Source organism: Bos indicus, chromosome 19, assembly GCF_029378745.1.
Source record: "Bos indicus isolate NIAB-ARS_2022 breed Sahiwal x Tharparkar chromosome 19, NIAB-ARS_B.indTharparkar_mat_pri_1.0, whole genome shotgun sequence".
NCBI lineage: Eukaryota > Metazoa > Chordata > Mammalia > Artiodactyla > Bovidae > Bos > Bos indicus.
This window is the reverse complement of record NC_091778.1, coordinates 29,208,248-29,222,913: the sequence shown is the minus strand read 5'-3', so window position 1 is coordinate 29,222,913 and position 14,666 is coordinate 29,208,248. Positions and strand designations below refer to the sequence as shown.

Genomic DNA, 14,666 nt, shown 5'->3' with positions numbered 1-14,666 from the left:
ACTGAATTGCCCAGAAGAGACAATCCATAGAAAGTAGATTAGTAGTTGCCAGGGACTGGGCAGGGAATGCGGAGTGATTTGAGTGGTAAAAATGTTCTGGAATTGAATAGTGGTGATGGCTGCACAACATAAATATACTAAAACTACCAACTTGTACACTTTTAAATGGTAAATTTTATGGTATATGGATTTTATCTTAAAAAATAGGAGAAGGAAATGGCAACCCACTCCAGTGTTCTTGCCTGGAGAATCCCAGGAACAGAGGAGCCTGGTGGGCTTCCATCTATGGGGTCACATAGAGTCAGACTCGACTTAGTAGCAGTAGCAGCAGCAAGCTATTTAGACAAAGAATGGAATGAGCTGAAAGCAATTGCTTAAGTAATTAGGAAAGTACATCTTTATAATATTGTTTATCACATGGAATTGAATATATATAATACTCAGGTACCCTGATTTTTATCATGGAAAAGTCACATGTTAATCCCATTAATCATGAAAAAGTAGCATTTTAAATTACAAGCTTTCTATGAGGCTCTTGAAATAATATTTATGTTCTTTAATTCCACTTCTGCCAATGTACTATTCCTCTTTTATTATGTTACTGAACAAACTTACTACATAAAATTCTTGGCAATTAAAAATAATAATAATAATAATAAAAAGAGACTCATGGAGACTCACTCCTGGGCAGAGATAGGCTGAGTCCTAATCAAGGAGATTTCAACATCTTCCCAGCTGGATTTCAGAACTGCTATGAACCAGTGACTCCTGTGTGCCTCTCATATCCCTCCTTTTTATTTTAAAATTATTTATTTATTTATTCTTTTCAGCTGCACATTGCAGCATGTAGGATTTTAGTTCCCCTACCAGGGATCGAACCCTTGCCTCGTGCAGTGGGAGCAAGGAGTCTTAACCAATGGACCACCAGGGAAGTCCCTTATGTCCCTCCTTTTTAAACAGTAATGTGTACCATGGTTATCCTTTGACTGTCCCACCCTTGTATCCTGGGTGTGCGGGGGATGGTCACTTGTCTCTTTAGCTCACAGGTGTCCAGGAGATGTACTTAGGGAATTACATCCAAAGAGCCTCATCTATTCTTGGACTTGATTTAGATGGCGTGTTGGTTTCTAGGACTGCCATAACAAAGGACCGAATACTGGATGGTTTAAACAACAGAGATTTATTTTCTCACACTTCTGGAGACTAGAGCCAAGATCAAGGTATATACAGGTTTGGTTTCTTCTGAGATCTTCCTACTTGGTTTGCTGGTGGTCACCTTCTCTGTGTCTTCATGTGGTCTTTCTTCTATGCATACACAACCCTGATGTCTCTATTCCTAGTCTCTTCTTATAAGGATACCAATCAGTTCATGTAGGGCCCACCCTATAACCTCATTTTAATTTAATCACCTCTTTAAAGACCCTGTCTCCAAGCATAGTCACTTTCTGAGGTACTGAGAATTAAGGCTTTAACACATGAATTTGGGGGGAAACAAAACTCAGTCCATAACATCAGGCAAATGTATTGCAAAATTCTAAACATTCATAATTTCCTGATGCCTCACCAGGTGACCAGGTAACCAGGTGTACCAGTGGAGTCTGGCTGGTTTAGTTCCTGCCACAAGTTCCTCTTCTGAACCTCCCCTCTCTGTGACCTAGTGACACTCTAATGCACCAGTAAATCCCCTCATGCCTTTTGCTTGTGGGCTCCACCCTGACCCCAATAATGACATTTGCCCCCAGGTCCTCACACTCTCTCAGCTGTCCATCTGCTCACTTGAGCCTGTTCCCAAGGTGTTCTTCCCACGTGTCATGCCATGTCCCCCTCTTCTAGGACCTCTAATTTATTTTTTTTAATATTTGGGGTTTTTTTTTTCTTTTTTTTCTGCACTGGGTCTTAGTTGCAGCATGTGAGATCTAGTTCCCTGACCCAAGGATTGAACCCAGGCCCCCTGCATTGGGAGCAAGGAGTCTTAGCCACCGGACCACCAGAGGATGTCCCATAGGGGCCTCTAATTTCTTTTGCCTCTCAAGCGGCATTGCCACAGCCAAGTTGGAACAGTTCTTAAAAACCTCACAAGGGGGACTTAACTCCATCATTTATAACACAGCAAGATTCTGAAGTTTCAGCTGATTGATGTTGGAATGGGATGAGACTTTGAGGGGCCTTGGAATAGGTTAGCATATTTTGCTTGAGGGGGAATGCAAATAATGTATGACCAGAAGGCAGACTCTGGTGACTTTAAAATGTACCCACAAATTCTCTTTTTTTTAATTTGGACACACTGTGTGGCATATGGGATCTTTGTTCCCCAACCAGGGATCTAACCTGTGCCACCTGCAGTGGAAGCATGGAGTCTTAACTACTGGACCACCAAGGAAGTTCCCCCACAAATTCCTGATACTCTTTCCCTCAATAGGTAGATCTTAACTCCCCTCGCCTTGAGTGTGGGGTGAACCTAGTAACTTACTTCCAACCGATAGAACTATGATGGAAGTGATGGAGGATTTCTCCCAAGACTAGGTCATAAAAGGCACTGGAGTTTTCTCCTCGTTGCTCTCTTCAATGGCTCTCTGTCAGAGAAGGCAATGGCACCCCACTCCAGTACTCTTGCCTGGAAAATCCCATGGATGGAGGAGCCTGGAAGGCTGCAGTCCATAGGGTCGCTGAGGGTCGGACATGACTGAGCGACTTCACTTTCACTTTTCACTTTCATGCATTGGAGAAGGAAAGGGCAACCCACTCCAGTATTCTTGCCTGGAGAATCCCAGGGACGGGGGAGCCTGATGGGCTGCCATCTACTGGATCACACAGAGTTGGACACGACTGAAGTGACTTAGCAGCAGCAGCAGTAGGGGTAGCTAGCCCTGAAGCAGCACATGAAGAAGCCCTTGTGGGAAGGAACTGAGGCTTCCTGCCAGCAGCCCTACCAGTGAACCATATTAGAAGTGGATCCTCCAGCTCCAGTCAAGCCTTCAGATGACATCAGCAGACTTCAGATGACTCATCTGACATCCTGACTGTCATGTCATGAGAGAACCTGAGCAAGAACAATTCAGCTAAGTTGCTCCCAGATTCTTGACCCCAGAAACCATGCGAGATAATAAATATTTATTATTTTAAGTGGCTAAATTTGGGGGTAATTTGTTATCCAGCAATAAACAATACACCAGGTCTTTATCAAAAGAGGAAAATTATATATAGACTGGAATAGTGGCCCCCATATTTATTTAGGTTACCTCCCTAGCCTCTGTGGGCACTTGAGTGAATGACTCCTACAGAATTACAGAATCACTTTCTCTAATTAGATTTTATCTATTTCTAAGGCAGTGGTCATGACACACCTATGTTTTATGTCCCTTCCCTTCCCCAGGATGACTGATTCAATAAATTCTCCCACAAACCCTTGCTAGCTACCCGTGGGAGGAGCGTAAGGAGGACCCTGAGTAGGGGTTTATGGAATGTCTGTTCTGCCTAATTGTCAAGACACTGCATTAGGTTCTTTGTTCAGAATATTTGCTTGAAGCTAGGTTAGAAATTCCACAGCTGCTAGTCAGGTAGGGTAAAAATAGGCATCTTTTAAAAAAAAAAGCTCAAATAAAATAGATATCAGGCATATATACTAGATTGAATCATATGAAATTGCATATATATTAGGTTGAATCCTATGAAATTGTCAATATTTAACTGCTGAAACAATGATATCATATGGTTCAATAATACACATATATATTTTTTTAACATATCCAATCCACTCACAATTTGTCCCTGAACTCCTCCAGCTTGCTGGCATCAGGGCTCTAGCTGGAGGGATATAACGTGATATGGATCAGTCATACAAGGCCAGCAAAATGCAAGATATCCAAATCCCAAGAGTCTCGGCCAGCACTGCTGCCGAAACCAGAGGCCACATGTCTTTGTGAGCCTGGGTTTATAGCACACATGTGTAACTTGTCTTTTAACCACAGGACCTGATCCTACTGTTTTCCTTTCTTGCTCTGTGTCAGTCTTGTTGTTACAGAGTGGTGGGCATGGGAGATGGAGTAGAAAGCTGTAACAGCCAGAGAGTCAGGGAGGTGAAGTTAGGGGTGGTGATGGAGGAGTTTCAGGTGGTGGAGGTGGAGGTGGTGGTGGAGGAGCTGGTGAAGGTGGTGGTGGTACAGTTTGAGTTGATGCTGATGGTACCCAGATACAGGGCTTTTTGAGTTCTCAGTTGTCTGAGCTGGACACTGCAGGTGGAATTGCTGCTGGGGACACAACCATACCCTCTATTGTGCTCTCCTTGTTTAACCTGCTTCTTTACCCTTGGGTCATTTTGCTTTTGAACCCTTCACTATGAGTAAACCATCAAGTTCAACAGTGATATCTCTCTCCTGATGACTCTCCAGCTACTAATAACAAATGTTAGGGCAGAGGTAACAAAGTTGAAAGAAGTTTAGCTCCCAGAGGTGTTTGCCTGTATACAAGTGTGCTTGCTGGGGGGAGAGATGGGCAGGCTTGAGGACGAAAGTATGCCGAAAGGCCCCTCTGCAGAAAGAACTGGGAAACACACTTGTTCATCCTCCCTTCCTCTCCTTCTCCAAGCTCTTGTCTTGTCTCAACAACTGCTGGACATGAAAAATAAGAGACAATTTATTCTACATCATCTAAGCTGTAGGCAAGGCAGGAACAAGGACGAGGTGTACAGAGCTGGCCTAAAGTCCTCCCTCTTTAATTCCTTGCAGTGATGAGGGCCAACCTACTTCAGTGTTTGGAGAGGGGAAGGATGAGGAGGCAGATTTAGAGGAATAAACAGGACTTGGAGCCAGAGATGCCTTCTTTTTCTCAGGGTCCAGGACTTCCTCCTGGCTGACAGTTGTGTTGGAGGTAGCCAGCTCACTCACAGATTCATGTTCGGAGCTGGAACTGCTGCTGCTGCTGGTGGAATGGCTCAGAATCAGACACCAGAACTTTCCATGGTTGAAGTAGCAGAGGACTGCTGGGAAAGGACAAGGAGAAAGGGGAGAGGAAAGTCAGAGATTGGGAGGAACAAGTGGCAAGCAAAGTGAGGCCAAGGGGAAGAAAAGTCCCTAAGAACCTATCCCTGGGGATTGACAGCCCTCTCCCTCCACACTTTCTCTGCCCTGACCCACCTGTGTTCCCACTTCCCAGGGTCCTCTGGGCCACTCACCACAGATGACATACAGGATAAACACCAGCCAACCAATGAAGTAGCTCCAGCAGAGGGGGATTGATAAATTCTTTCTCAACTCGAAGAGCCAGATGTTAACAGGGAACAGTATGAGGGTGAAGAAAACGAAGAAAGCTAGGAGACAAAGGGGTGCAAGGGGGTCTTATTTTCACTGGAGAATTCCAAAAGCATTCTTCCTCATCTGCTGAACTACAGTCACAAACCACAACCCCCATCAGCACACACAGAGCATGCGGTCCCAGAGGTTCATGGGAATTGACCTCTCCACCTCCACCCTACCAGTGACCAGGAATCAATGGAACTCAGTTCTCAGTCAACAACTACTAGTTCTGTCCTCCCACCACCCACAAACCCAGACCCCACTCCCAGAGAAAGGAAGAGGAAGAAGTGCCAGGAAGATGTGTGTTAGGAGAAACTAAGGACCTTTTCCAGAGCTAGAGGGCACCTTCACAGAAGCTCATGACAGTCCCAATCCAGCCGAAAAAGGGCAATTTCTGAAGACCAGGTATGTACGGCAGGTGCAACCAGATGGTGAGGATGATGCCCAGCCCCAAGGCCAGGCAGAAGGTAATCTTGGCCACCCCAAAAGCTGGGTGATTTGTCCACAGCTTAAAACTGTCTAGGGAAAATGAGAAAACAGGATGAACTAAAGATTCGCAAAAGACAAAATATAATAGAGTGAGTAAATACAAGGAAACAACCAGACAAATGCACATTTGAGATAACAATAATAAAATATCATTTTCACTTATTAAATAGGCAAAGATTCTTGATATGGAGATTTGTGATAACCCCAACCATATGAAAACAAATGCCTCAAAGGAGAAGCTGGACAGACGACTTGAACTGCAGTTCTCAAAAAAATACCTATGTCCAATAAAAAATGAAACTCAACAATAAAAACTGCAAATTAAATGTGATTTTTTTTGGTCTATCAAATTAGCAAAGATCAAAACAAAATTGATCATATCTAGTGTAAGAAAGGATTTAGAGAAAAGAGGTGCTTTCACACACCACTGGTAGGATCTCTGATGTGTGATCAGAGATGCTACCCAAATCTAAATGTTTAAGACCCTTTGCCCCAGCAATACATCCTCTTGGAATTTATGTTAAAGAAACAATCCAAGATATGCATTAAAATTTATGTACAGAGATCTTCTTTCCAAAATTATTTATATGTCTAACAAGAGAGCTGTTAAGTTATAAGGTACCCGCACATTAGATTATTATGTGTTCATTAAAAACCATGATATGATAGATCATTGTCTCCAGATAGAATCCAAGGAGGAAACCTGGAAGGTGAAAGGCTCACTTTAATCTGTTGTGTTTTTTGAATTTTCACAGTGTCCGTATACTATGCAATCAAGTAAATTTTTAACATAGATATTTATAGAATAATTATTTCATGATACAAATAATATGCTCATCACTGAAAAGTGGAGTTTACAACACTGAGCATGTAAAATGATTACAACTTTGAAAAATTAAAATATATATTTGTTAAAACAAAAATAAAGCTACATATATATTTATTTGTATTTATTTTATATAGATACACAAAAGACTGGAAGTAAATCCATTACAATGTCAGCTGTGATTATATCTGTGTGAAGAAATTTTAGGTGATTTTTATTTTCTTTCTTAAACTTTCTGCATTCTAACAATAATTGTGCAACTTTTTAAATTAAAAAAATAATATATTCAGGTATTTAAAGTTAACAGTCATAACTTTAAAAAGAATATGAAAAAATATGTATGTGTATAACTGAATCACTTTGCTATAGAGCGGAAATTAACACAACATTTTAAATCAATTATACTTCGATAAAATAAAATTTTAAAAAATAATAGTCATTGCTGACAAAGGTACAATGAAACAGCCTCTTCGTACATTGTTAGTGGAAGCATAAATTGTTTTCATACTTTTTGAAAGCAACATGGAAAATTTTATTAAAGAGCCTTACGATAGTTATACTCTTTGATCCATTAAACCCACTTTAGGAAATCTAGTCCAGAGATACTAAACACAGGAAAAACTTCATGATTAGTAAGCTTTGTTGGTCCTTTTTTCTTAAGTATGAAACTGGAAATAAATTTGCCAAGAATAGATAAATAAGATAGTCAAGTCACAATTAATAAATCTATTAAGTTGAATAGTATAGTCTTAATATGGGGTGTTTATTATATCTCATAAATTTTAAAATAATACAAAATAAGTAATAAAAATAATCTAAAAGATATAAAATAGTTTGTGAAGAATCAATATAACTATGTAAAAATTACTCAGAACGTGTTCAATTTTTTTAAAAAGAAGCCTGGAAAAAAACTGAGTGCTGCATAAACATCCAGTAGTGACTGTCCTTGAGTAACCTATAGAGCAAAAACATGTAGTTGATTACGTTTCTGAGCCAGACACATCTGAGTTATGATTGTAAACCTGCCATTATTAGGTTGTTATGTATGAATTTGCTCAGGTGAAAAGAGGTCAAAAATTGGCCCCGTCTTGTGGTTCAGCCTAATAGCTTTATGATCTTGAGCAAGGTAACCTGAATCTCAGTTTCCTCATCTGTAATATGAGGATAATTATCCCTAGCTCTTAGAGTTGATAGGGGATTAACTTAAGCAAATAGAATAAGGTTGCAAATAATGATAGCTTTTGTTGCCCCACATTTATTGGAATAAGGATGTATTACTTTCATGGTGGGGCTTCCCTGGTGATTCAGTGGTAAAGAACCTGCCTGCTAATGCAGGAGACTGCCTGCAATGAAGAGACACAGGTTCGATCCCTAGGCTGGGAAGATCCCCTAGAGACAGAAATGGCAGCCCCTGCCCCCCCACTCCCCCACCCAGTATTCTTGCCTGGAAAATCCCTTGGACTGAGAAGCCTGGTGGGTTACAGTTCATGGGCTCTCAAGAGTTAATCACAACTTAGCAACTAAAGCACCACCACTTTCATAATGAAAGTAAATAATGGCTGTGTAACTTTTTTTCTTAATGTGGAGCTTTTTTTCTTTGAAGCTTTCATTGAATTTGTTACAGTATTGCTTCCGTTTTCTGTTTTGATTTTTTGGCTGCCAGGCACATGGGATCTTAGCTCCCACTGACCAGGGATGGAACTTGCAGCCCTGCATTGGAAGGCGAAGGCTTAACCACTGGACTGCCAGGGAAGTTGTCTATGGCTGTGTAACTTAAAAAAAAAAAAAAAAAAGTTAATAAGGTCAAGAAGTGAAATTCAGGGGTCAAAAGTTCTGGTTTTCCACAAATGTTGAGAAAGGAGACCCAAACTTGGGAGGTGAGGGGACAGCAGAGGTGAAGTTAACAAGAATAGGAAATGGAGTAGCTCCAAGAACTCTGGGAAGGAGGAAGGAGCAAGGTAACCAGAGGTGGAAACACAGAGCTGGCCCAGAAGAGCAAAAGCCTGTGGCTGGGGAAGAACAGCGGTGAGAACGTGGGCCTGCAGGAGAGCATCCTGAGGACTCCTCAAGCTCTGGGTCCGAGAGCCTTGAGGAAGGAAATTCCCAATCCCCTAGGGTTCTTCTCCCAGGATAATAGTGAATTGTGTCATTAATAAGTGATTCACACACCCCCAGAATCCAAGTCCCTCACAACATTTCTGTAAGCACAGACTTGGCTGCGAGCCTTCCCATTGGGGCAGGAGAAGTGGATTGCCCAACTGAGGAGGAACAATGATCCCTGGGGGGGTCTCAGGGCCAGTAGAACCATCTTACTGGTCAAAAAAAGTGGGGCTGACCAGAGGGAAGGGCCAAGAATACTGGGGTACAGAGGTCGAGGCCAAGGCAAGGGACTCCTCCTGGAGCCCCTGGGGTGGGATGAGAGTAAGGGTCTCACCTTTCCCATTCTGAGTTGGAATAGCTCTTGGATTTGTAGATATGCAGGAGCCCCAGGGACATTATGTGAACTGACGTGTAGATTTTGGTGGTGACGTTCATGGGCCAGTGCTGGTAGAAACGGATCCTCTCGAAGCACAGCCATTTCTTGGAGAAGACCATGACCACCAGCAGGATGAAGGCGAGCAGGCTGAGCTCTGAGGCCAACACCTGCGCTATCCAGCGGGAGCTGTGTGTGATCCTGCACTGCAGGAGCAGTGGAGAAACCCTGTGGAGCTTCACGCTGTGGTCCTTAATTACCGGCCAGTTACTGTCACGGGTGGAGACACAGTTCTGCACCTCTTCCTCTTGTCCCGGGCTCACCGCCACCCCATCCTGCTTTCCAGCCCTCCCAGCCCTTTCCAGGCTTCTTATGTTCATCCCTTTCTCCTCCTGACCCAGGGAATTCATCCCTAATGTTCCCTGTCACCATCTTGAGTACTCCCTGACTCCGCTTCTATCCTCCACCCCATCTCCCCCTTCCCTTGTCAGTGTCAGTTGTCCTTCATCATTTAAATATTTTCATCAGGCAGAGCAGTGGCCACCACAGCACCTGGCGTCTGGAAAAGAACAACCCATTCAGCAGGAGAGGGCCCCTAACTGCCATGGAATATTCCTTTGTGGAGGGAGAGGGGGGCATCAACTGGGGGAAGGGGCCCACAGCTTCAGCTCAAACTCTTTCTGGAAACCCTGCTCCTCTGGGGCTTCAACTCAGAACTGTGCGTGTGATGCCTCCTTCCTCTAAGAGCCCTGTTTGCTGAGGGTCTCCTTTGCTCTTCCCACATCCTCTGCCCTAACCCCACCCCCAAGTACTCACGGATGGAGCAGGAGAAGGGGAGGAGCTTATCCCCAGGGAGACGGTTGGATATGCCTCCCACAGGTGTCACCAACCTTCTCCCTACTTCCCCCACCTCTACTCACTTCTGGTTCACAGTTCCCACCCCTTCCCCTCTTTTTTACTTTTTCCCTTTTTTTTTTTTTTTTTTTTTAAATCTCAGCACCAGAGGGGAAAGACACAGGACCAGGAGGGGACATGAGAGTGTTATACAGTCTGAGATTTTCCTAAGCTGTCTTTTGAGCTGTAGGAAAATAAATCTGAGTCACCTGGGGCAGCCTGATCACTGTGGCTTCCAGACCTCAGTTAGCGCCTGGAATTGTGGGGAACAAGCCTTTCAAATTCAGGCTGTGAGTCTGAATCCCATCAGAGTTGATTCACTTTGTGAAGAGAGTGATGCATATGGTTAAGAACAAAGGCTTTCGGTCCAGCAACCCAAGAGATGAATTAGGGGTCTTCCTCTTAATGGCTTTATGAACCTGGAAGAATCATATAGCTTCTTTGTGTCTTAGTTTACTCATCTGTAACGTGGGACAATACTTGTCTAGATTTGGTTTGAGTATTGAATAAGATAATGAACAAAAAGCAATCTTTTGTTCATAGTAAATTCCCAGAAAGTGGAGATATTATTTTTAAATATTTATTTATCTTATTTATTTATTTGGCTGTTCCCGGCCTTAGCTGCAGCATATGGGATCAAGTTCCCTGACCAGGGATTGAACTCTGGCCCCCTGCAGTGGGAGCACAGAGTCTTAGCCACTGGATCACCAGGGAAGGCCCAAGCAGCATCATTATTGTTATTGTTTTCATTGTTTTGCACTCTCACCAGCAAACATAGAAGAAAGAGCAAAACCACAGAGGTGTTTAGCAGGCATCCTTGCTGACGAGTGACTGGAATGGAACTGAAATTAATTTAAGTCAAAGGGGAGTTAATTATAGATCATGAGGTCATGTGCACAGCTGGAACTCAGAATAATTAGAATCACGAATTCAAATCCTGTGAGGAATCTTCCTCTGTGTCTTAATCCATTCAGTCAGCTACAACAAAATACCATAGAGTTGTTCAGTCGCTTAGTCATGTCCGATTCTTTGAAACCCTGTGGACTGCAGCACACCAGGCTTCATAGACTGTAGAATTTATAAACAACAGAAACTTATTTCTCATAGTTTTGGAGGCTGGAAGTCCAAGAGCATGGTGCCACACAATCATAATTGGCATATTTGGGCGATAGCCCAATTCCAGGTCACAGACTTCTTGCTGTGTCCTCAGGTGAAGCTAGGGATCCCTGTGGGGTCTCTTTTATAAGGATGTTAATCCTATTCATTAAAGTGGAGCCTCCCACCTTCACCTTCTGGGTTACTTTCCCAACATATTAATTTGGGGGACACAAATATTCAGATCACAGAACTTGGACTCTGGTCTTGCTCCTCCTTGAGCATCTTTTTAAAAAAAATGTATTTATTTATTTTATGAATGCATTTATTACTTTTGGTTGTGCTGGGTCTTCATTGCTGCTCCAGGTCTTTCTCTAGTTGTGGCGAGTGGGGGTTTCTCGTTGCAGTGGCTCGTCTTGCTGCACAGACCACAGGCTCCAGACACACAGATGCATCAGCAGTTGTGGCACATGGGCTTAGCTCCTCTGCAGCACATGGAATCTTCCTGAACCAGGGATCATACCTGTGTTCCCTCTACTGGCAGGCGGATTCTTATCCACTGTGCCACCAGGGAAATCCCTCCATGAGTACTTTTTTCTTTCTCTGGAAACCACCCTCCTCCTTTTCTTTCATCCACATAATGAGAAACGTGGCCCTTACACCCCGCACAGTCCATCTTAAACCTTTAGCTGCCAGAGCAAAGATCGCTCCATTCCAAGCCCAAATATTCTCTGGCCCTGCCAGGGACGAGTACCATCCCATTAAGCATGGTCATTTCAGTTCAGTTCAGTTCAGTTGCTCAGTCGTGTCCGACTCTTTGCGACCCCATGAATCGCAGCACGCCAGGGCTCCCTGTCCATCACCAACTCCCAGAGCTTACTCAGACTCATGTCCATCGAGTCGGTGATGCCATCCAGCGATCTCATCTTCTGTCGTCCCCTTCTCCTCCTGCCCCTAATCCCTCCCAGCATCAGGGTCTTTTCCAATGAGTCAACTCTTCGCATGAGGTGGCCAAAGTATTGGAGTTTCAGCTTTAGCATCAGTCCTTCCAAAGAACACCCAGGATTGATCTCCTTTAGAATGGACTGGTTGGATCTCCTTGCAGTCCAAGGGACTCTCAAGAGTCTTCTCCAACACCACAGTTCAAGAGCATCAATTCTTCGGTGCTCAGCTTTCTTCACAGTCCAACTCTCACATCCATACATGACCACTGGAAAAACCATAGCCTTGACTAGATGGACCTTTGTTGGCAAAGTAATGTCTCTGTTTTTTAATATGCTGTCTAGTTTGGTCATAACTTTCCTTCCAAGGAGTAAGCATCTTTTAATTTCATGGCTGCAGTCACCATCTGCAGTGATTTTGGAGCCCCCCCAAAATAAAGTCTGACACTGTTTCCACTGTTTCCCCATCGATTTGCCATGAAGTGATGGGACCAGATGCCATAATCTTAGTTTTCTGAATGTTGAGCTTTAAGCCAACTTTTTCACTCTCCTCCTTCACTTTCATCAAGAGGCTTTTTAGTTCCTCTTCACTTTCTGCCTTAAGGGTGGAGTCATCAGCATATCTGAGGTTATTGATACTTCTCCCAACAATCTTGATTCCAGCTTGTGCTTCTTCCAGCCCAGCATTTCTCATGATGTACTCTGCATATAGGTTAAATAAGCAGGGTGACAATATACAGCCTTGACGTACTCCTTTTCTTATTTGGAACCAGTCTGTTGTTCAATGTCCAGTTCTAATTGTTGCTTCCTGATATGCATACAGGTTTCTCAAGAGGCAGGTCAGGTGGTCTGGTATTCCCATCTCTTGAAGAATCTTCCACAGTTTATTGTGATCCATATAGTCAAAGGCTTTGGTACAGTCAATAAAGGAGAAATAGATGTTTTTCTGGAACTCTCTTGCTTTTTCCATGATCCAGCGGATGTTGGCAATTTGATCTCTGGTTCCTCTGACTTTTCTAAAACCAGGTTGAACATCTGGAAGTTCACAGTTCACATACTCCTGAAGCCTGGCTTGGAGAATTTTGAGCATTACTTGACTAGCGTGTGAGATGAGTGCAATTGTGCGGTAGTTTGAGCATTCTTTGGCATTGCCTTTCTTTGGGATTGGAATGAAAACTGACCTTTTCCAGTCCTGTGGCCACTGCTGAGTTCTCCAAATTTGCTGCCATATTGAGTGCAGCACTTTCACAGCATCATCTTTCAGGATTTGGAATAGCTCAACTGGAATTCCATCACCTCCACTAGCTTTGTTCGTAGTGATGCTTTCTAAGGCCCACTTGACTTCACATTCCAGGATGTCTGTCTCTACATGAGTGATCACACCATTGTGATTATCTGGGTCGTGAAGATCTTTTTTGTACAGTTCTTCTGTGTATTTTTGCCACTCTTCTTAATGTCTTCTGCTTCTGTTAGGGCCCTACCATTTCTGTCCTTTATCAAGCCCATATTTGCATGAAATGTTCCCTTGGTATCTCTAATTTTCTTGAAGAGATCTCTAGTCTTTCCCATTCTATTGGTTTCCTCTATTTCTTTGCATGGATCGCTGAGCAAGGCTTTCTTATCTCTCCTTGCTATTCTTTGGAACTCTTCATTCAGACGCTTATATCTTTCCTTTTCTCCTTTGCTTTTCACTTCTCTTCTTTTCACAGCTATTTGTAAGGCCTCCTCAGACAGCCATTTTGCTTTCTTGCATTTCTTTTCCATGGGGATGGTCTTGATCCCTGTCTCCTGTACAATGTCATGAACCTCTGTCCATAGTTCATCAGGCACTCTATCTATCAGATCTGGTCCCTTAAATCTATTTCACACTTCCACTGTATAATCATAAGGGATTTGATTTAGGTCATACCTGAATGGTCTAGTGATTTTCCCTACTTTCTTCAATTTAAGTCTGAATTTGGCAATAAGGAGTTCATGATCTGAGCCACAGTCAGCTCCTGGTCTTGTTTTTGCTGACTGTATAGAGCTTCTCCATCTTTGGCTGCAAAGAATATAATCAGTCTGATCTCGTTTTGACCACCTGGTGATGTCCATGTGTAGAGTCTTCTCTTGTGTTGTTAGAAGAGGGTGTTTGCTATGAGCAGTGCGTTCTCTTGGCAAAACTCTATTAGCCTTTGCCCTGCTTCATTCCGTACTCCAAGGCCAAATTTGCCTGTTACTGCAGGTGTTTCTTGACTTCCTACTTTTGCATTCCAGTCCCCTATAATGAAAAGGACATCTTTTTTAGGTGTTAGTTCTAAAAGGTCTGTAGGTCTTCATAGAACCATTCAACTTCAGCTTCTTCAGCGTTACTGGTTGGGGCATAGGCTTGGATTACTAAGATATTGTCTGAGGTAAGGAGCAGCAGCTGCACTTTGCTGGAGCAGCCGTGAAGAGATACCCCATGTCCAAGGTAAGAGAAACCCAAGTAAGACGGTAGGTGTTGCGAGAGCACATCAGAGGGCAGACACACTGAAACCATAATTACAGAAAACTAGCCAAACTGGTCGCATGGACCACAGCCTTGTCTAACTCAGTGAAACTAAGCCATGCAATGTGGGGCCACCCAAGATAGATGGGTCATGGTAGAGAGATCTGACAGAATGTAGTCCACTGGA

General features: G+C 43.2%; 1 protein-coding gene across 1 annotated transcript; it reads right to left on the bottom strand.

Moving 5' to 3' along the window:
* Positions 1-3,130: 3,130 nt before the first annotated feature.
* Positions 3,131-9,845, bottom strand: ODF4 (outer dense fiber of sperm tails 4). The gene is made up of 4 exons (XM_019980419.2): positions 9,041-9,845; positions 5,637-5,806; positions 5,171-5,305; positions 3,131-4,978 (listed from the first exon to the last, which is right to left on the bottom strand). Exons 1-4 carry the CDS (start codon positions 9,487-9,489, stop codon positions 4,695-4,697), a joined length of 1,038 nt encoding a protein of 345 aa, XP_019835978.1. The 5' UTR covers positions 9,490-9,845; the 3' UTR covers positions 3,131-4,694.
* Between the last annotated feature and the right edge of the window lie 4,821 nt (positions 9,846-14,666).

What these genes read in the sequence shown, in the direction of transcription:
- ODF4 (XM_019980419.2), bottom strand. Translation starts at nt 9,489, where the DNA reads ATGAATTCCCTGGGTCAGGAGGAGAAAGGGATGAACATAAGAAGCCTG. An exon ending in TCCAACTCAGAATGGGAAAG is followed by an intron (nt 5,807 to 9,040) that starts GTGAGACCCTTA and finishes TTCCCTAGACAG; the next exon opens with TTTTAAGCTGTGGACAAATC. An exon ending in TATCCTGTATGTCATCTGTG is followed by an intron (nt 4,979 to 5,170) that starts GTGAGTGGCCCA and finishes GTCCTTTCCCAG; the next exon opens with CAGTCCTCTGCTACTTCAAC.